At 38.5% G+C, this 21,082-nt stretch overlaps 1 protein-coding gene across 1 annotated transcript in view; it reads right to left on the reverse strand.

Moving 5' to 3' along the window:
- eIF3k (eukaryotic translation initiation factor 3 subunit k) overlaps positions 1-17,505 on the reverse strand; it is a 72,584-nt gene extending 55,079 nt beyond the window's left edge. The window contains exons 1-2 of the mRNA XM_090379855.1: positions 17,279-17,505; positions 5,479-5,577 (exon numbers count right to left, since the gene is read on the reverse strand). Of these exons, the coding sequence (XP_090235981.1) occupies positions 5,479-5,577; positions 17,279-17,331 (152 nt within the window). The 5' untranslated portion in view covers positions 17,332-17,505. The remainder of the gene's footprint in view (positions 1-5,478; positions 5,578-17,278) is intronic.
- Positions 17,506-21,082: the final 3,577 nt, after the last annotated feature.

Genomic DNA, 21,082 nt, shown 5'->3' on the forward strand with positions numbered 1-21,082 from the left:
GTTTACATCAGTAAAGAACTCTTTGCTGTTTTTCTTTGCATCCTTTGCAAAAGATATCTCAATCTGCCTCCGCCTGCCTAGCCTCCTTTGTGACTTGATTACAGACTAGTTTATACCTGCCATAGGCTTCTGTGTCACCTGATACTTTATTTGCAGCATCCCATACATTCGTCTTCTCTGCCACGAGCCTCATTAATTCATCTGACATCCATTTAGGTCTAAACCTTGAAAAGTATTTCTTAGTTGGAATGAAAAGCCTAGTAGCCTCCAAAATTAAGTCCCTGTAGGCTTCCCATATAGAATTCAACGTTGGTAACATCATCATCAGTTGATCCACTGTACAGAATTTAAACTGTCTGAGACCACTGTAGTCACCTTTTTACAAAAGCAAAAGCCCTTCCCTTTAGCCTTGATGGTAGTTACATCTTTAAGTAATTCCTACATCAATACATTGTGATCACAGTCACCCAGTGGTTCTTTTATCTGCAAATTCTTAATGCACAAATAATCACTGCTGATAACCAGATCTACAGTATTACTCTCTCTGGTTGCCTAACGTGTTGCTGTAGAAAACAATCATCCAATAAGACTTGCTAGTGTGCAAGTGACCAAACCACAAGTTCCAGTCAATATCTGGAAAGTTAAAATCCCCCATTATAAGACATTCTGATTTACTGGCCCACTATTTCTCCGCACAATTATTTATGATACTTGTCAGATTCATTAGGCCTATGACACACACCTACTCTAATTTTTTCCTTTCCCAGTGCTTATTTCACACCAAACAGACTCAACACTGCATTGTCCACCAACATCAATTGGATGCACTTCCTTAGATTTTATGTTTCTTAACTTACAGCATAACCCCTCCTCCCTTCCTGTCCTGTCTATCCTTCCTGTAGACATTGTACTCTGTGTACAGAACATTGTAGGAATAGCAGACATTGCCACTCAGACATAAGTGATGCTGAATTTCAATATGGGAGTACAACGTATACAGGAAGGACAGGAGAGGTGGAAGAACTATGCTGTTAGTTAAGAAGAATATTAAATCTAAGGAACTGCACCCAGTTAACTTGGGTGGTGGGTGCAATGTTGATTCAGTTGTGTGATATAAACACTGGTAAAACAAAACAGAGTAGGAGTGTGTTAATGGCCCAATGACTGTGATGAGTACCCCAAACAGCTATACAGTGAAAGAGTGGGAAGGCAAATCAAAATATCTCATAACGGGTGATTTTAACTTTACAGATGTTGACAGAAATTTGCGGTTTGGTCACTCACACACTAGCAAGACTTTTGTGGATTTCTTAGATGATCGTTTTCTTAAGCAGCATGTTGGAGAGGCAACAAGAGGAAGCAATATCCTTGATTTGGTTATCAGCAGTGATTCTTCATACATTAAGAATCTGCAGGTAAAAAGATTCACCGAGTGGTAGTGATTAGTGTACTAATGTGGAATTTAAGTAAAAACATAACTACGTCAAGGATAAAGGGAAGGGCTTTTGCTTTTGTAAGGGTGACTACAGAGGTCTCAGACAGTTATTCATACATGAGCAATTCTTTAGGGAAAGGGATGGCAGAAGTTGTTCAAACTCTAACGAGCAGCTAAGTGACTGTAATAACTGAAAGGAAAGTGGACGAGAAAAAAAGACATAAAAAAAAAAAAAAAGGCACCTGGGGCAGATGGAATCTATCCAGTTATATTGAAGGAGGCAGCAAGGGAAGTAAGCAAACCCTTAGCCATAATTATGGGACTATCCTTAGAGTCAGGGGAGGTCTCCATGGACTGAAGATGTGCAAATGTAAACCCAATTTACAAATGAGGTGCAAAGGGTGACACAAATAATTATAGACCTGTTAGTTTAACTTCTGTTCCGGGGCAAATAATGGAGTAACTGTTTAAGAGTTGATACAGGATCACCTAGACAAGACTGCAGCAATAGGTCAGACACAAGCATGGGTTTGTTAAGGGGAAGTCTTGTCTGACTAATTTGATTGGATACTACGATGTGGTCACAAAGGAACTGGATGCAAAAAATAATTTTGATATCATATATTTGGATTTCAGGAAAGCTTTTTATACTGCTACATATGACTGCTGTACAAATTGGAGCAGTATGGCATTAAGGGAAAGTTTCTGCAATGGATAAAGGTTAAGTGGGAGACAGCACAAAGTGGTAATAAATGGACGCTGCTCTACGTGGACTAATGTTACTAGTGAAGTCCCCCCCCAGGGTTCGGTGCTGGCCCCATTGTTGTTTTTTGTATTTATCAATGATATCAGGCTTAATGTCCAAGCTTGCAGATGATACAAAGGTTGGCAGGGTTGTTAATAACAGTAAAGATAGTATGCTACTGCAACAGGATCTAGAAAAGTTAGGCAGATGGCCTGAGAAGCGGCAACTGAAGTTTAACATTGACAAATGCAAAGTACCGCATATGGGTACTTTGCATTTGAGTGTAGTACCAACTGTGTGGTACTACACTCAGGGAGGTGGAGAATGAAAAGACCTGGGGGTAATTGTGCAGTGAGATATGAAGTTCTCTGAGCAGTGCAGATGTGCTGCCAGAGCAGATCATGGAGTTTTGTCAATGATATATAGAAATTTTGCTAGCAGAGACAAGGAGGTGATTATCCCTTTGTATAAGGCAATGGTCAGGCCACACCTTGAGTACTGCGTACAGGTCTGGAGGCCTCATTTTAGGAAGGATGTAGAGTTGCTGGAACAAGTACAGAGAAAGGCAACAAGATTGGTGAGAGAAACAATGGGATGCACTTACGATGATAGGTTTAAGTTCTGCAAGTTGCACCATCTGGCGACTAGGCACCTGCAAGGTGATCTGATTGAGGTGTATAAGGCCTTGAATGGTTTGAGCAGGCTCAATGTTGATTGGATACTTCCGCTTGCTGAGATTAAGAACCTGAGGGGGCATAGATTCAAACTGAGGAAAGACAGTTGTAGAACAGATGTGCAGAAGTTTGCCTTTAGCCAGCAGGTAGTTGATTGCTTGAACAGACTTCCATCTGTTGTTATGGACGTTGATAGCTTAAATAAATTTAAGGTTGAACAAGCAAACATTTGTAGTGACCGAAAGGGTGAAATGGGATGGGGTTTTTTTTTTTTTTTTTGTTTTTTGGCTGATGTATAAGCTTGCTTTCTTGCATCATATGCCTCAACTAATGCTTCATTGACACAAAGGATTTTTCTCCTATAAATATTGATGTAAAGTAACTGTTGAGTTCATTTGCAACTTCAGCTGGGGGTATCTAATACTATCCCACGTGCATTACATAAGGATCTGATCTGATCTGATCTGTCCTTCTCTTCTTCGCATTTATATATGTGAAGAAATTTTTATCCTCACTCTTTGCCAGCGATTTCTCATAATCTGCCTTTGCTACCCCAGCCTTTTCAGTGGCACTATTACAGATCAATTTTTAGCTGTAATAGGCTTCAGTATTTTTTTATTGCTCTAACGTTTCCATGCAGTCTTTCTGCTCAAGTAATCTGGCAACTTCCTTATTCATTCACTTGGAATCTTCCTTGTGGAGTACTTTTTTAATGGTATATAAACATTCAAAGTATTAATGTTTTAAAGGTATACCATAATTAAATTGTATTGGTCCCTGTGCAATATCTACCCAGGTAATAGAGGCCACAGAGCACCTTAAGGCATCCATGCCTCTCCAAGTACGAGCTGTTTTGGCTGCACATGGAGGACCAACATCATATTAGGTAGGTGATCATAATGTTTTGGCTCATTGGTGTAAGTTATGGTACTTTACATGCTTGTGAGTCTCACATGCTCCCACAGTAAACAAGCAGAGATCTCTATTTTTTTTTTTTTTTTTTCAAACTCACTTGGCACTTTCATAAATCAATGATACTTAGTTTATCCCTTCAGTGTGAAGTGGAAGTGTAACGACAAAAATGACCTCATGCAGATAGTGTTCTTTCTCCAGAAAATGTTGAAGCCCAGAGTTGCAATGCAGCATAGTCCAAGAAAGTCAATAAGAAAAGCAGCTCATGAACTTAAACATCACAACGTTCCATCCACAATGAATGGAATTCAAAATAGATTTAAAAAATGTTCTCATATAGATTACAATTCTGCATAAACTTCCCAAAAATGATATGCAGATAATATTTTAATTCGTTACATGCAGAGGGCAACAAAATCTCACTGCTAGCTTCACAAGAAAAGGAGCCAGAGATGGAAAGTGACCACATTGGCAGCTCTGTCAAACCACAGTTTAATTGGGCCCTCTTTCAACTAAACTGTTAACAGAAGTACCTGCATATGCTTCACAGGTACACAGTATTACAAGGGGTTTCCCACAAATCCACCAAATGACATTGTGAAGAAGCATGAACACTGCTAAGCTAGTTTGTGAATGTTATGTAGGGTTCAAAATTCCACCACACTAAACATGAACGAGTTTCATGTTTAGTGCAGTGTTTTGTATTGTATGAATGGATTCTTAGCAATCATCCAGCAGCAATCACTGGGAGAGCTACTGGCTAGTTTCCATCCCTGCCAGAAGAAGGCATGGACATCCACTCTGTTTTATATGGCATTTTTCTACTCTACGGTTTTGGAAGGCAAGCCCTTCAGGTAGCTACTGTTTATCAACATCTAACTCGGCCACTCAGAATCTTGCCTAGTCTAGGGTACAGCTTAGCCCTTGAGAAAGGAAGTGATGGTTTCTAGCAGGAAGAGTTGGAATGAAAGAGTAAAGTAATAGAGAGGATACACAGTTCTTTATACAAGATACACCACGCCACATACTACAAACATAGTAACATAGTATTCGATTTTTTCTTGTATTTGACCCTTGCATATTGTCATACAATTATCTTGATGATCACAATTGCAATTATTTTTGGCCATCTTTGAGTCTAAGCCTGAACCCATGACTTTCTCTTGTAGAGTTTCCTGAAAGAGAAACTGTTCCACAGAAAACCAACTATACTCATGGACTTGAGAACTATTTTAAATTTCATGACAGAGTTGAATAATCAGTTCTGTCATGAAATTGAAAGAGCTGTCATCAAATAATTACAAGTGTTGGTGTAGGCTTAAAGGAACTTCAAATTGAAGGATGTTAAACATGTGATAAAATAAGAATGTTTCACAAGACTCCAAGAATGAAAATTCATAACATTTGTATATAAACAAACTAATAAATGAGTTTCTTAGAAACATTTAAATGTGTTAACATTTGTGCCATCTTTTTTGGATGGCTGGTTAAATATGCTGGTTGTTTGGTCAAGCAGGGAAAGCCTGACCCAGCAGTAGCATTTAGTGTTCAAAATACCTTTTATCATTCATGACAGTGCAGAATGTGAAAGAGTGATCTACCTTAACAATGGTAATTTTTTTTGCATGCATATTCTATATATTGTATCAAATAAAGATAACATTCAATACACTGTATTTGTTAATTATTTCAACAAGGTGTAAGTTACTTACAGTTTTAGCACAGCAAGATTTGCCTCCAAGTCATAAGCATTCTCTCTCGATTGAACTTCAACATATCTTTCCAGTGTTTCCAAATTTTCTGGATTATATCTACATATTAAAAAACAAATCTTATAATCAAGAAATACAAAACTGTATAAAACATGTATATGCATTTTTTATGCACTACATGATCAAAAGTATTACCATATTTGGTTATAAGACTACCCAAGCAATTCTAATGCCACAATAACACAATTAAACATGTGACTGATGTACATATTTTGTGTGTGAAATTGTGTGATATTTTACGATTTCAAGCCTTTATTTATCATCCATAAACCAGAATAGCAGGAGTTAGTTTTATAGTAAAGCAATGAGAGCTAATATTATATTATAATAATATCCAATACTAAAATGTATAATAAACTTAATTACTATCTAGTAATTAAGCTCATTATACAAGTGAGGAGTGGGTGGGGTTCAAAAAAAAATACTTGTATTCATCCAGAAGTAACTGTGATAGAAGGTTGAAAACACAAGACTATGTTGAAAAAGTTTATTGGACTTTTTCAACACAGTCACGAGACAAAATGGCACATTATTTCCACATCTCAATACACTTCAGCAGGCTAGTTTTGTAGAGGTCCTCTGACTGTCCTTGAAACCACAACTCAGCAGCAGAAATTACTTCATTATCAGCAGCAAAGTGTTTTCCCACAAAGAAAGAACTTTAAGGAAGGAAAGAGGAAGAAATCCTAGGGTCCAAAGTTGGGAGAATAAGCAGGATGCATCAATATTTCAAACCCACATTTGTGAGCACACCTCACTGCAGCATGTCAGGAATGTGCAGGAACATTATGTAGAGCAGGCACACACCTTTTGATAGCTTTCCCCATATTTTTTTCTTTTATAGCAGAATGTAAGGAGAGGAGAGGAATTTATAAGGAGAGGAGAGGAATAATACTTCGCCATCACAATATAGCCCTTTTGAAGGTAATCTGTTAATATTACACTGTACTGATCCCAAAAAACTGAAAGCATCACCTTGCCAGCACTTAGTTGCACCTTTGCTTTTTTTTAGGAAGGGGGATACTGTATGTTTCCATTGTTTTGACATTTGTTTAGTTTCGGATCCAACTTTCATCCATGGTGACAAGCTGTGAAAAAACTCTTCGCTTTCCTGACACAAAGACAACATTTCATGTATACATTGTGCCCTTTCCCTTCTAGTTAGGGAACGGAAGTCTGGGAACCCATCTAGCAGACACCTTACTCAACTGTTGATTGATGTTCTTCATAGACCTTGCACTAATTTGGAACACTGCAGCTAGTTCTTTGATGCTAATACAGTGATTTTTCAGAATTAATGCCTCAATTTTTTCAACTTTTTGTTACAGCAGTTGCTAGGCATCTTGGAATTTCTTTATCATACACTGAGGTTCACTTGAAACGTTGGTATAAACATTTCGAATGAGGTTCTTCCACATTTGAAATGTTTATACCAACGTGCAACACTGTAACGTGGGCAGCCATCTCCATAAACAGTGACCATTTCTTCGTGGATTGTTCTGGGTGTTTTACCTTGAAAAAAGAGGAATGGAATCACTGCTCTGTATTCCACTTTATCCATTGTGACACTTAGTTCATTCAACATTGAAAAGAGAAAGAAGAAGGAAAAAAATTCACACAGAATTCAGATTTGTCAATAATAATATAGTAGCAATACGTTATTAGTCATTCCCGAGTTATGTAAAAAGTCGTGGAACGTATCTCTTATGTATGTCGGGGACTTTTGTATTTTTGGATTAACCGGGAAATCGATTATCCAGGATTTGTTTTTTACCATCTATCCCGGAAAATCGAGAGTCTACTGTGATGGCAACCAAGGTCAAACTGCATGAAATATCATTGTAATTGGAAATAAAAACCAACCACAGCAAGAAAGCAATCTTATACAGAATCAGCAAAATTAGAGAAAAAAAAAAAAAAAAAGCCTTTCCTATTTCACCTATTCATTCGTTCCAAAAGTTTGTCTAGTTCTTCCTTGAATTTATTTAAGCTATCAACTTCCATGTCAGATGGAAGTTTGTTCCACCAACAGCAATCAACCACCTGTTGGTTAAAGGCATCCATCTGTCGTGAAAGTTGATAAAAATTTATGCCTCCTTAAGGAGGCATAATCTCTTTCGAGGAAGAATGCCATCAGCATTGAGCTTGCTCAAACTGTTCAAAGCTCTATACACCTCAATCAGATCACCCAGCAAGTGCCTAGCCTCCAGACACTGCAATTTGCAGAACTTAGGCCTTTCTTGGTAAGAGCAAACCTTTGTTCCCCTCACCAATCTCACTACCTTTCTCTGTACTTATTCCAGCTGCTCTACGTCCTTCCTAAAATGAGGCCTCCAGATCTGTATGCAGTACTCAAGGTGTGGCCTGACCATAGTCTTATACAAGGGATAATAATCCACTTATCTTTGCTAGCAAAATTCCTGTATATCACTGACAAGATCCCATTAGCTGCTCTAGCAGCCTGTCTGCTAGAGCAGCTAATGGGATCTCCCCTTCCTTTCTTTGCTCAGAAACTTCATATTTGACTTTACAATTACCCTGAGGTTTTATTCATTCTCCACTATCCTGAGTGTACTGCACAATTGGTATGTCCTGAGTGTACTGCACAATTGGTATGTTACTCTGGAGTTACTACTACCTATATGCAGTACTTTTCATTTGTCAATATTAAACTTCAGTTGCCACCTCTCAGCCCATCTACCCAACTTTTCTAAATCCTGTTGCAGGCATACTGTCATTAACAACCCTCTTATCAACTGCAAACTTGGACAATAAGCCTGATATACCCATATCAGGCTTAATTTATTTTTTTCTATATTTAAAAATAACATTGCTAAATATAGAAAACAACCATGGGCCCAACACAGAACCCTGGGGGTCTCTAATAGTAATATTAGTCCATGAAGAGGATACTGATTACAACCGTCTGTCTTCTTTCACTCAATCATCCTTTATCCATAGCAGCAACTTGCCCTTAACACCTAACATTCCAATTTTTACAGCAGTCTTCCATGTGAAACAGTATCAAAAGCTTTCCTGAAATCCAAGCATAGGATTCAAAATTAATTTTTGTATCCAGTTCCTTTGTGACCACATCATAGTATCCAATCATATTGGTCAGACAACATTTCCCCTTAACAAACCCGTGTTTAAGGGGAAAAGACAGTTGTAGAATAGATGTGCGGAAATTTGCCTTTAGTCAGCGGATAGTTGATTGGTGGAACAGACTTCCATCTTTTGTTGTGGAAGTTAATAGCCTAAATAAATTTAAGGCTGAGCTGGACAGGCATTTGGAACAAATGGAGGGTTTTTTTTTTTTTTTTTTGGTTGATGCTGCATAAGCTTGCTTTCTTGCATCAAATGCCTCTACTAATGCTAATGTTGTGTACGAATATAACTATAGTCTTCTCTAGATGATTCTGCAATGTTTCTTTAACAAGTGATTCCATTATTTTCTGTGGAAAACAGGACTGTTATTACTCGTGTCACCCTTTGATACCCCTTTGTGAATTGGGGAATACATCTGCATGTATCCAATCAGTGGAGCCTCCCTGAATCTAAGGATGCTCTCATAATTATGGCTAGGGGTTTGCTTACTTCTGCTGCCTCCTTGAATATAACTGGATAGATTCCATCCACCTTTCTTATGTTTAACTTCAACAATTTCTCCTCCATTTTGCTATCCGTTATTACCAAATCATTTGCCACTACTATTACTAATAATAATCACAATAAGTTACACTCTTACTCAAACTTGTTGCACTGATGGGCTGATTAGCAATATACTGATTTGCTTGCTTAACATTTGAAATATAGCAATTTTAATGACCATCATTAGCTTTGTGATCTTCTGACAGTGTTGCTTAATGGTCAGTCTACTTTAAATTAGTTGCTTTGCAGTAGTGGTCTCACGTAGATGTCATCTGGTGCCATCCTACGGCAATACTGAACTTATGTTAATTGGTATTCAATCTAAATTATTTTGCTACATCTTCCTTCTGCAACACCCTATTCTGAATTTAAACTCCCCACACCACTGCTCCTTTTGTTGCTTTAGTTAAATACTGGTTTTCTTTGTATTCGCTTCTTATTGGCTTATGATACTATTAATATTTTCTTAATTTACATATTCTACTTGGGCTATATTTTGGCAACGTGCAGTAGATAAAATTTACAGGTACCAATGTGCCTATTGTTTTTAGTTCCTTTTGTTTACTATTTTTTAATTAAAATTTATGCTAAGTAGATACCATACCAGTTTTTACATCAGCAGAAGTAACTATTAATTATACATGTAGAAGTTTATAAAGTTAGATTTTCCAGTTGCCAGTTACAAATAAAATACGAAGGAAACGTGTATTTAACTATAGCAACAACAAAAGAAGGATGGGAAGAGGAACTAAATTGAGAATTGGGTGATAGATGGTACATACACTAGAAGAGAAAGGTTAAAGGTCTAATAGTTATGCTAAAATACACAAAACATAGTAGCCCATTGGAAAACAGAAATTTCACTTTCCTCAAAAACCTAATCTTTTGGTTTCATGCTTTTTCTCCTTCACTTTTGACTAGTAGCATATCATGCCACAACTGCAGTGCATACTAGCCCTTTGATGCCACTGGAAAAATCAATTTTTTAAACTTGACCAGTTTCTCATACTGTATATTTAATAAACTAGAAGCATTAAAGTTTATCAATGCTTCTAGCTTATTAAATTATATGAGAAACTGGTCACTTTCATTTTCAAGTTCATAAGAGTAGGAGACCAGCAGAATTACTTAACAAGTACAGGTCACTGTTGAAAAAAAGCAGTGAATTAGGGTTGAATTCGAAACAATTTGCAATTCTGCCCAGACACGATAGGAGAGAGTATATGATGAGAGCCTTGTCGATCAATTCGGCCCTGGAAAGATTGTGCAAGGCTAAAGGGGTAAAAATATTTCAGCCTGGTCTGTACTTGGAAACAGGAGAGACTGCTTTTACAGGGATGGGATACACTTAAATAGAAAGGGTGCAAGAATATTTGCTGATGCTATCGAGGCAGTGTTAGGTGGGTCGGAAAATTGCTAGCTTGGGAGGGGGGGATACAAGGACTAATAGATTAACAGCAGCCACTGGCAGAGGTGAAAGTGACTCTTGCATTGCTTCTAGAAGCAATGCAAGAGTCACTGGCAAACAAGATGCAGGATATTTCAGAGACTGCTGGGAGTCATTGCGGTACAAGTAAACGCATGGGTTGTGTTATGTTAGCTAAGAATAGGAACAGGTGCATGTATACTTGCATTTACACCAATGCTAGGAGTTTGGTAAATAAATTTGAGGTATTGCTCAAAACACCAAAGAAGATATTGTTGGGATATCAGAGATGTGGTGTCACACAGATATAAGGAATGCAGAACTGGAATTTGGGAAGTACAATGTGTACAGAAAGGATATACAGGTTAGGAAGGGAGGAGGGGTTATGCTATTAGTTAAGAAACACATAAAATCCAAGGAAGTGAAGCCAGTTGACATCGCTGGACAGTGCAGTGTCGAGTCAGTTTGGTGTGACATAAGCATAGGGAGATCAAAATTGAGAGAAGGAGTGTGCTATAGGCCTAATGACTCTGATGAGTATAATAAGAAACTGTACAGGGAAATAGAGTGAGCCAGTAAATCAGAGTGTCTTATAATGGGGGATTTTCATTTCCCAGATTTTTACTGGAATTTGTAGGTTGGTCACTCACACACTACCAAGGCTTGTGTGGATTTATTGGATGATTGTTTTCTATATCAGCATGTTGGGGAGGCAACTAGAGGGAATAATACTCTTGTTCTGATTGTGGCAGTGATCACAGTGTGTTGAAGTGGGATTTACTCAAAGAGGTAACTACCATCAGGGGTAAAGGGAAGGGTTTTTGCTTTCGTAAAGGCAACTACGATGGTCTGAGACAGTATTTAAATTCTATACAGTGGGACCAACTGATGATGTTACCAACAGCAAATTCAAAATGGGAAGCATTCAAAGAACTTATCTTGGAAGCTACTAGGCTTTACATACCAACTAAGAAATATTGTTCAGGGTTTAGGCCTAAATGGATGTCAGATGAATTAATGAGACATATGGCAGAGAAGAAAAATGCATGGGATACATATAAATTAACATGTGACACAGAAGCCTATGATAGATATAAGCTGGTCTGTAACCAAGTTACAAAGGAGGTTAGAGCATGCGAAGGGAGATTACGAGAAATCTTTGGCAAAGGATGCAAAGAAAAACAGCAAAGAGTTCTTTACTTATGTAAATTCTAGAAGGAAGGGGATGAATCAGATTGGTCCACTTGATATCGATGGTTCAACTGTTGATGTTCTTGCTCAGAAAGCTAACAAACTAAATGAATATGTTGCATCGACATTCACACATGAGGAGTTATTCAGCAAGGGGAATGCCAGAGGTGTATTCAACTCTGGCAGTAAGCTATATAATCTTGTAATAACTGAGAGTAAAGTGGAAGAGAAATTGTTGAAGATAAACACAAAAAAGGCACCTGAGGTCGATGGGATCTATCCAGTTATATTAAAGGAGGCAGCAAAGGAAGTAACCAAACCCTTAGCCATAATTATGAGAGATACCTTGGACTCAGGGGAGGTACACATAGACTGGAGATGTGCAAATGTGACCCCCAATTCACAAAAGAGGATAAAAGTCTGACACAAGTAGTAGTAGTAGCATGTGATGCAAGAAAGAAAGTGTATGAGCTTATGCAGCATCAGCCAAAAAAAAAAAAAAAAAAAAAATCACACCATTCCTTCCAAATGCCTGTCCAGTTCCTCCTTAAATTTATTCAACCTATCAACTTCCACAACGACAGATGGAAGTTTGTTCCAGCAATTAACCACCTGCTGGCTAAAGGCAAATTTCTGCACATCTGTGCTACATCTTGTCTTTTCTTAATTTGCATTTATGTCCCCTTAGGTTCGTAATCTGAACAAGTGGAAGGATCCCATCATCATTCAGCTTGCTCAACCCATTCAAGGCCTTATATACCTCAATCAGATCACCGTGCAGGTGCCTAGTCTCCAGCCACTGCAATTTGCAGAACTTAATCCAGATCCTCTTGGTAAGAGGAGCCCTTCATTCCCCTCACCAATCTTGTTGCCCTTCTCTGTACACGCTCAAGTAAATCTATATCCTTCCTAAAATGAGGCCTCCAGACCTGTACGCAGTACTCAAGGCGTGGCCTGACCATTGACTTATACAGAGGGATAATCACCTCCTTTTCCCTGCTAGCAAAATTCCTATATATAATTGACGAAACCCCATGACCTGCCCTGGCAGCCTGTCTGCATTGCTCAGAAAACTTCATATCTGACTGCACAATTACTCCAAGGTCTTTTTCATTTTGTACCACCTTAAGTGTAGTACCACACAGTTGGTACGTTTCTCGGGGTTATTTCTACCCATATGCAGTACTTTGCATTTGTCAATGTTAAACTTCAGTTGCCACTTCTTAGTCCATCTGCCCAAATTATCTAGATCCTGTTGCAGTAGCACACTGCCATTAACAACCCTGCCAACCTTTGTATCATCTGCAAACTTCGACATTAAGCCTGATATACCTTCATCAATATCATTGATAAATATACAAAACAAATAACAAAACAAAACAATAAACAAAAGTAATTATAGACCTGCGAGTTTAACTTCTGTTGCAGGAAAATTAATGGAGGCACTGATTAAAGAAGGACTGCAGGATCATCTAGACAAGAATTCACTTATAGCTTAGACACAGCATGGTTTTGTTAAGAGAAGGTGTTGCCTGACCAATTTGATTGGATACTATGATGCAGTCACAAAAGAACTGGATGCAGGGAATAACTTTGATATTATATATTTGGATCTTAGGAATGCTTTTGATACTGTTGCACATGGAAGACTGCTGCACAAATTGGAGCAGTGTGGCATTGGAGGCAAATTGCTGCTATGGATAAAGGGATGGTTGAGGGGGAGAAGGTAGAGTAGTAATCAATGGACACTGCTTATCGTGGACTAATGTTATTAGTGGAGTCCCTCAGGGTTCAGTGTTGGGCCCATTATTGTTTTCTGTATTTATAAATGATACTGATGATGGTATATCAAGCTTAATGTCCAAGTTTGCAGACAATACAAAGTTTGGCAGGGTTGTTAAGGACACTACTGACGCTATGCTGCTGCAACAGGATTGGAAAGGTTGGGCAGATGGGCTGAGAGGTGGCAAATGAAGTTTAACATTGACAAATGTAAAGTACTACACATGGGAAACAGCAACCCCAGAGCAACGTATCAACTCTGTGGTACTACACTGACAGTGGTAGAGAATGAAAGGGAGTAATTGTGCAGGCAGATATGAAGCTCTCTGAGCAGCGCAGATGGGCTACAAGAATAGCTCATGGTGTCTTGTCAATGCTATACAGGAATTTTTCTAGCAGGGATAAGGAGGTGATTATTCCCATGTATAAGGCAATGGTCAGGCCACACCTTGAGTACTGTGTACAGGTCTGGAGGCCTCTTTTCAAGAACGATGTAGAGCTGCTGGAAGGAGTACAGAGAAGGGCAACAAGATTAGTAAATGGAACAAAGGGTTGCTCTTACGAAGAAAGGCTTAAGTTTTGCAAATTACAGTGTCTGGAGACTAGGCACCGGCAAGGTGATCTGATAGAGGCGTATAAAGCCTTGAATGGTTTGAGCATGCTCAGTGCCGATGGGATTCTTCCTTTTGCTTAGAATAATCACCTGAGAGTGCATAAATTCAAATTGAGGAAAGACAGATGTAGGATAGATGTGCGGAAATTTGCCTTTAGCCAGTGGGCAGTTGGTTGATGGAACAGACTTCCATCCCTTGTTGTGGAAGTTGATAGCCTAAATAAATTTAAGGCTCAGCTGGACAGTTATAAGCCTGCTTTCTTGCATCATATGCCTCTACTAATGCTAATGTGTGCAAAATTTCAACAGTACAGTGGTGCACAACATGACAGGTTTTTCTCCTGTAGAATTCTGACGCACTTTTGAGTAAACATAACTGTTCATTTCTAAAACTATGCAAGTAAACTTTTGTATGGTTTCCGTAGCCCAGTGGTCGGAGCGGGAGTGCAGTAGCACATGCTCCTTGAGTAGACCGGGGTTCAAGCCCCTGACTGCTAAATACGGTCAATCTGCCAACCCACACTGGACCAGCGTGGCAGATTATTGTCCATTTCCCTCAACGTGAATTGTTGAGGAGGTTTCCATCCAGCAGTGGGTTGATAATGGCTGCAGTTTACCTTTATTTTTTTTTTTTTGATATTTATGAGAAAGGTGCCAGGTTAAATCTATATAAGCTCTATTACGTTATAAAGCTAGATAATAACTTTTACCAATTGTTGATTATCTTTTAGCTAAAGGCAAAATTTCTTGTGCCCAGTCTATAATTATCTTTTCTTAATTTCAATCTATACCCCCTTGGCTGTGTTAGTCTAGAACAGGAAAATATGCTCTTCATTGAGATCCCCCCCCCCCCACCCACACAATCTTATAAAAATTTCTAAACTTTGTTTCCCAAAATCTGAATCTCTTCCCGTAAGAATATCTTTTTGAATTTATAACTTGAAATGGCAGAAATGAGGCATCTTTTGTACCCTTTAAAGCAAATTGCAATCTTTCCTAAAATGAGACTTTCCAACAAATACACAGAATTGAAAATCTAGTTTTTTATTTTATTTAATAATTTTTTTAAGTAATAATTTTATTTAATAATAACAAATTATTACTATTTATTATTGTTTTCCCACCAAATCAACTTAAGGCTTGGATATATTGCACTTGCAAACTGCATACTCTGTGGTCAGTTTGCCGGTTTGGAGAGTTACATGAAGGATTGCTGCTAATGTTACTGTATGAAGCATGGCTTCATACAAGTAACATGACCACTAGCCATTTCATAACCGTAATCAAGAACAAAACCTGGATATCTAAGGTGGATCTCTATAAGGGTTTATATCTGGCCAACAACATCTGTCCCCACAGTGCCTGCACAACTGCTGACAGCATTTAAGAACTTTATAAGTAATACCAGCCCTTTATTTCTGACTTGGCTCCAAATGCAGCCAAGGTGGTGGAGGTTTAAACACCCCATCCCATTGTTCTGCTGCTTTAAATCTGAAGTGGGTTGTTGTTTTAAAGATAGTTTAGGAAATGTGAGAAAAAGTTATGACAAATAAAATCCTTTTTAAATACTATATGTATTAATCCATATTTAAATACATAATGTTCACTATAAAAAAGTTACATTATTTTAGGTCAAGATTTTTCACCTCCCTCCATACTAAAATTCTAGATTACTACGATTTTTACCCTTCTGAAATAGCCATAAACTTTTTGGACCCTTATGTTGGTCTACTGGTAGTAGATTCTTCTCTAATCATTAGTTTCATGATTGAAGACATGTATTACGAGGAGAACATGCTGAAAAATAATGAAAATCGTTATAACAAATTTGAATAATAATTTGCTTCTTTAACTTTTGCTATTTACATATGAGCTACCCTCATGGGTCAAACTTTTAGCATTTTAGCATTAGTAGAGGCATTTGATGCAAGAAAGCAAACTTATGCAGCATCAGCAAAAAAAAAAAAAAAAAAAAAAACCCACTTCACCCCTCTGTTCGTTCAAAATACCTGTTCAGCTGAGCCTTAAACTTATTTAGGCTATCAACCTCCACCACAAGGGATGGGAGTCTGTTCCACCAACCAACCACCCGCTGGCTAAAGGCAAATTTCCGCACGTCTATCCTACATCTGTCTTTCCTCAATTTGAATTTATGCCCTCTCAGGTGATTTTTCTGAGCAAGAGGAAGAATCCCATCAGCATTGAGCATGCTCAAACCATTCAAGGCTTTATACACCTCTATCAGATCACCTCGCTGGTGCCTAGTCTCCAGACACTGTAATTTGCAAAACTTAAGCCTTTCTTCGTAAGAGCACCCCTTTGTTCCATTCACTAATCTTGTTGCCCTTCTCTGTACTCATTCCAGCAGCTCTACATCCTTCTTGAAATGAGGCCTCCAGACCTGTATACAGTACTCTAGGTGTGGCCTGACCATCGCCTTATACAATGGAATAATCACCTCCTTATCCCTGCTGGAAAAATTCCTGTATATCATTGACAATACTCCATGACCGTACTCCATACGGTCAATCTGCCAACCCACACTGGACCAGCGTGGCAGATTATTGTCCATTTCCCTGAACGTGAATTGTTGAGGAGGTTTCCATCCAGCAGTGGGTTGAAGGAGGTTTCCATCCAGCACTTAGAAACATGTAAAGACTTTTTTCACAACTATTGGGTGAAAAGCTGTTTTACATATTTTTCTCGCATCAACATCCTGAGTAAATTCAATTGCGTGTAATCCAGCTCAGACAGATCGGAATTATATAAAAAGACCCAATTCTTTGTTTCATATTTTTTATAAAGTGTAATGTAACTGTAATCAAGTATTAACGTTCTTTGTTTCAAATCTGTCACCAGTAGCAGCCCTAGGATTTTCTAAATGGAGGGCATAAAGCGGTATTCGGGGAAGTCATTAAGCTTTAATCATCATGTTGCAGTAAAAAATTAACGTTATTTTGAACGTGGGGAAATGAGCAATTTGCCAAACCTGGACCGCTCCCGGTTACCACAACTTAAAAAATAGCTGAAAATAGATGATAAATGTCATTATTTACGTGACAAAAACGCCATCTTACCTGTCAATACCCCTCAGCATTGCTGCAACTGTCGCTCTCATTGCTTCAGCCATACCAAGTGTGAAATTGCAAGGAAATTCTAACTAAACTTCTTACTAGTAATAGCCTTTTAAATTTCTCACAGAATGAAAAACTACAACACGTAATGAAAGCAAATCCAGCCAACCCTCATATTACCAACTTTTTTAACTTTCTCACGCAGAGCTTACCACGTGGTACACTGGAAATGTGTTAAAGAGCCATCTGAAGCTAGCTATGTTTTGTTTTCATACCCAGTATAAAAACATGATAAGTAAGCCCAATCACGCCGATGAATAAATAAATAAAAAGGAACAAAGACAAGAAATATTAATTTAAAGTACATTTAGCACTACGGTTGTACAAGACGTGATTGCTCATTAATGCCATTATTACGTATTCTACTTATTTCATATTCTGATCCTTAGGAAGAATGAGCTGTCCTATTAGATGAGCTGTCCTACCAGAGTATTATGACCATAAATTTCGTGATCTCGGTCGGTTAACCTATTTCGCACGACAAAAAAAAAAAAAAAAAAAACAAGAGTTTCCGAGGGAAAAAACCATGCTGTCCTCTCTTGACGCCGACTAACTCCACGATGAAGTGAAAAAAGCCCATAATAAAAAAGTTCGTTATATGTCACTGTAGGATTTTAGGGACATCGGAAACTGAAGCCATATTGAATCCACACACGCTGGACAAACAAAAACGAACCTTTCCATTAAGATAGTCACAGACAGAAGAAATACAAATAAATGTGTGTATATATATATATATATATATATATATATATATATATATATATATATATATATATAAAAATATATATATATATATATAAATATATATAAAAATATATATATATATATAAAACAGTTCACAGTTTTCTTTGCATATATATATATATATATATATATATATATATATATGCAAAGAAAACTGTGAACTGTTCTGGTTGAGTATAAAGACTACATAGACTGTTCGAATCAGTAATCTGAAATCAGAATGGGGAAAACGCATGATCTGTCCAATTTTGAAAAAAGTCTTATCGTGGTTACACGTTTAGCAAGCGCCACGATTCAAGAAATGAAAGACATAACTGGTTCCTCAAAAGCATCCATCTCAGAGATTCTTAATCACTTCAAAGCAAGAGTTTATTCTGCATCTCAAAGACTTAAATGTAGCAGGAAAATAATAATTCATGAGCAAAGCTTTCGTACTCTAAAAAGGAGTGTACGAATAAATAGGATATCAAGTGAGCAACAAAGAACACCTGACTTCAAGTACAGAACTGCCCAAATTCAACCCATACCATGTACAGGGAACTGAAAAAATTGGACATTGGCAGCGACCTGCCTATTCGGAAGCAACTTGTTCCAGAGAAAAACAGAAAAAAATATCCTTTCAGTGGTTCCGAGAAAGTCGCCAGTGGACAGTGGAACAATGGAAGAAAGTCATCCAAAATCGAAGAAAGACCAGACTTCCCCCCCCAGGGTAAGGTCCTCCAAAAAAATTCAAATTATTTTATTAAAATCACTCAGAACTGATTCTATATACCCATAAATGTATTGTATCTGTAAATGCGCGTTCTCTGGTTGATTTGCCTGTTTCGCTGGATAAAAAAAACCCAGTTTCTGGGAAGGAAAACCGTCTATCTACGTCTGAGACCGACTAACTCAGCCACGGAGTGAAAAAAGCCCATTAAAGTTATTGGCGTCATCGACGGGATTAGAACCGGTGCCTTTTCCACCAGTCGCATATGAATGTAGGGAGGGCGGTGACGATACGACTGTGCTACCCTCGTAGATGTGCAGGTCCTACAAAAAAAAAAAAAAAAAAAAAAACTCTCAAACTATTAAATTAGGGCCATTCATAATTTCTTATACATACCTGTACATATGTTATATCAGTAAATTGCGTGTATCTCAGTTTCTAGGGAAAAACCTTGCTATCTGCGCTTGAGACCGACTAACTCAGCCAAGGAGTGAAAAAAGCTCATTAAAGTTCCTCGCGTCATCGATGGGATTCGAACGTCGACCTTCTCCACACGGTGTGGGGAGGACGGTGACGATACCACTGTGCTACGCAAACAGACAGCAATCAACAGTTGTATGAATGAAGAAGGCCTAAATGGTTGTCAGATGAACTAATGAGGCATATGGCAGAGAAGAAAAATGCATGGGATACATACAAATTAACACGTGACACGGACGCCTATGATAGATACAAGTTGATCTGTAACCAAGTTACAAAGGAGGTTAGGCAGGCGAAGGCAGATTACGAGAGATCCTTGGCAAGGGATGCGAAGAAAAACAGCAAAGAGTTCTTTACTTATGTAAACTCTAGAAGGAAGGGGATGAATCAGATTGGTCCACTTGAGATCGATGGGTCAACTGTTGATGACCCTGCTCGGGTAGCTAACAAACTAAATGAATATTTTGCATCGACATTCACATATGAGGAGTTATTCAGCGAGGGGAATGCCAGAGGTGTATTCAACCCTAGCAGTAAGCTAGAGAATCTTGTAATAACTGAGAGCAAAGTGGAGGAGAAATTGTTGAAGATAAACACAAGAAAGGCACCTGGGGTGGATGGGATCTATCCAGTTATATTAAAGGAGGCAGCAAAGGAGGTAAGCAAACCCTTAGCCATAATTATGAGAGCTTCCTTGGACTCAGGGGAGGTACCCATTGACTGGAGATGTGCAAATGTGACCCCAATTCACAAAGGGGGATCAAAGGCTGACACAAGTAATTATAGACCTGTGAGTTTAACTTCTGTTCCCGGAAAATTAATGGAGGCACTGGTGAAAGAAGCACTGCAGGATCATCTAGACAAGACTTCAGTTATAGCTAGGACACAGCATGGTTTTGTTAAGGGGAAGTCTTGCCTGACCAATTTGATTGGATACTATGATGCAGTCACAAAAGAACTGGATGCAGGGAATAACTTTGATATTATATACTTGGATCTTAGAAAGGCTTTTGATACTGTTGCACATGGAAGACTGCTGCACAAATTGGAGCAGTGTGGCATTGGAGGCAAGTTGCTGCTATGGATAAAGGGGTGGTTGAGGGGGAGAAGACACAGAGTGGTAATCAATGGACACTGCTCATCGTGGACTAATGTTATTTGTGGAGTCCCTCAGGGTTCAGTATTGGGGCCTTTATTGTTTTCTGTATTTATAAATGATATTGATGATGGTATATCAGGCTTAATGTCCAAGTTTGCAGACGATACGAAGGTTGGCAGGGTTGTCAAGGACACTACTGACACTATGCTGCTGCAACAGGATTTGGAAAGGTTGAGCAGATGGGCTTCGAGGTGGCAAATGAAGTTTAACATTGACAAATGTAAAGTACTACATATGGGAAACAGCAACCCCAGAGCAACGTATCAACTCTGTGGTACTACACTGACAGTGGTAGAGAATGAAAGGGACTTGGGGGTGGTGGTGCAGGCAGATATGAAGTTCTCTGAGCAGTGCAGACGAGCTGCAAGAGTAGCTCATGGTGTATTGTCAATGATATATAGGAATTTTTCTAGCAGGGATAAGGAGGTGATTATTCCCTTGTATAAGGCAATGGTCAGGCCACACCTAGAGTACTGTATACAGGTCTGGAGGCCTCATTTCAGGAAGGATGTAGAGCTGCTGGAACGAGTACAGAGAAGGGCAACTAGATTGGTGAATGGGACAAAGGGGTTCTCTTACGAAGAAAGGCTTAAGTTTTGCAAATTACAGTGTCTGGAAACTAGGCACCAGCGGGGTGATCTGATAGAGGTGT

The sequence above is a fragment of the Mastigoproctus giganteus genome, chromosome 8, assembly GCF_048544385.1.
Source record: "Mastigoproctus giganteus isolate SK-2022 chromosome 8, ASM4854438v1, whole genome shotgun sequence".
NCBI lineage: Eukaryota > Metazoa > Arthropoda > Arachnida > Uropygi > Thelyphonidae > Mastigoproctus > Mastigoproctus giganteus.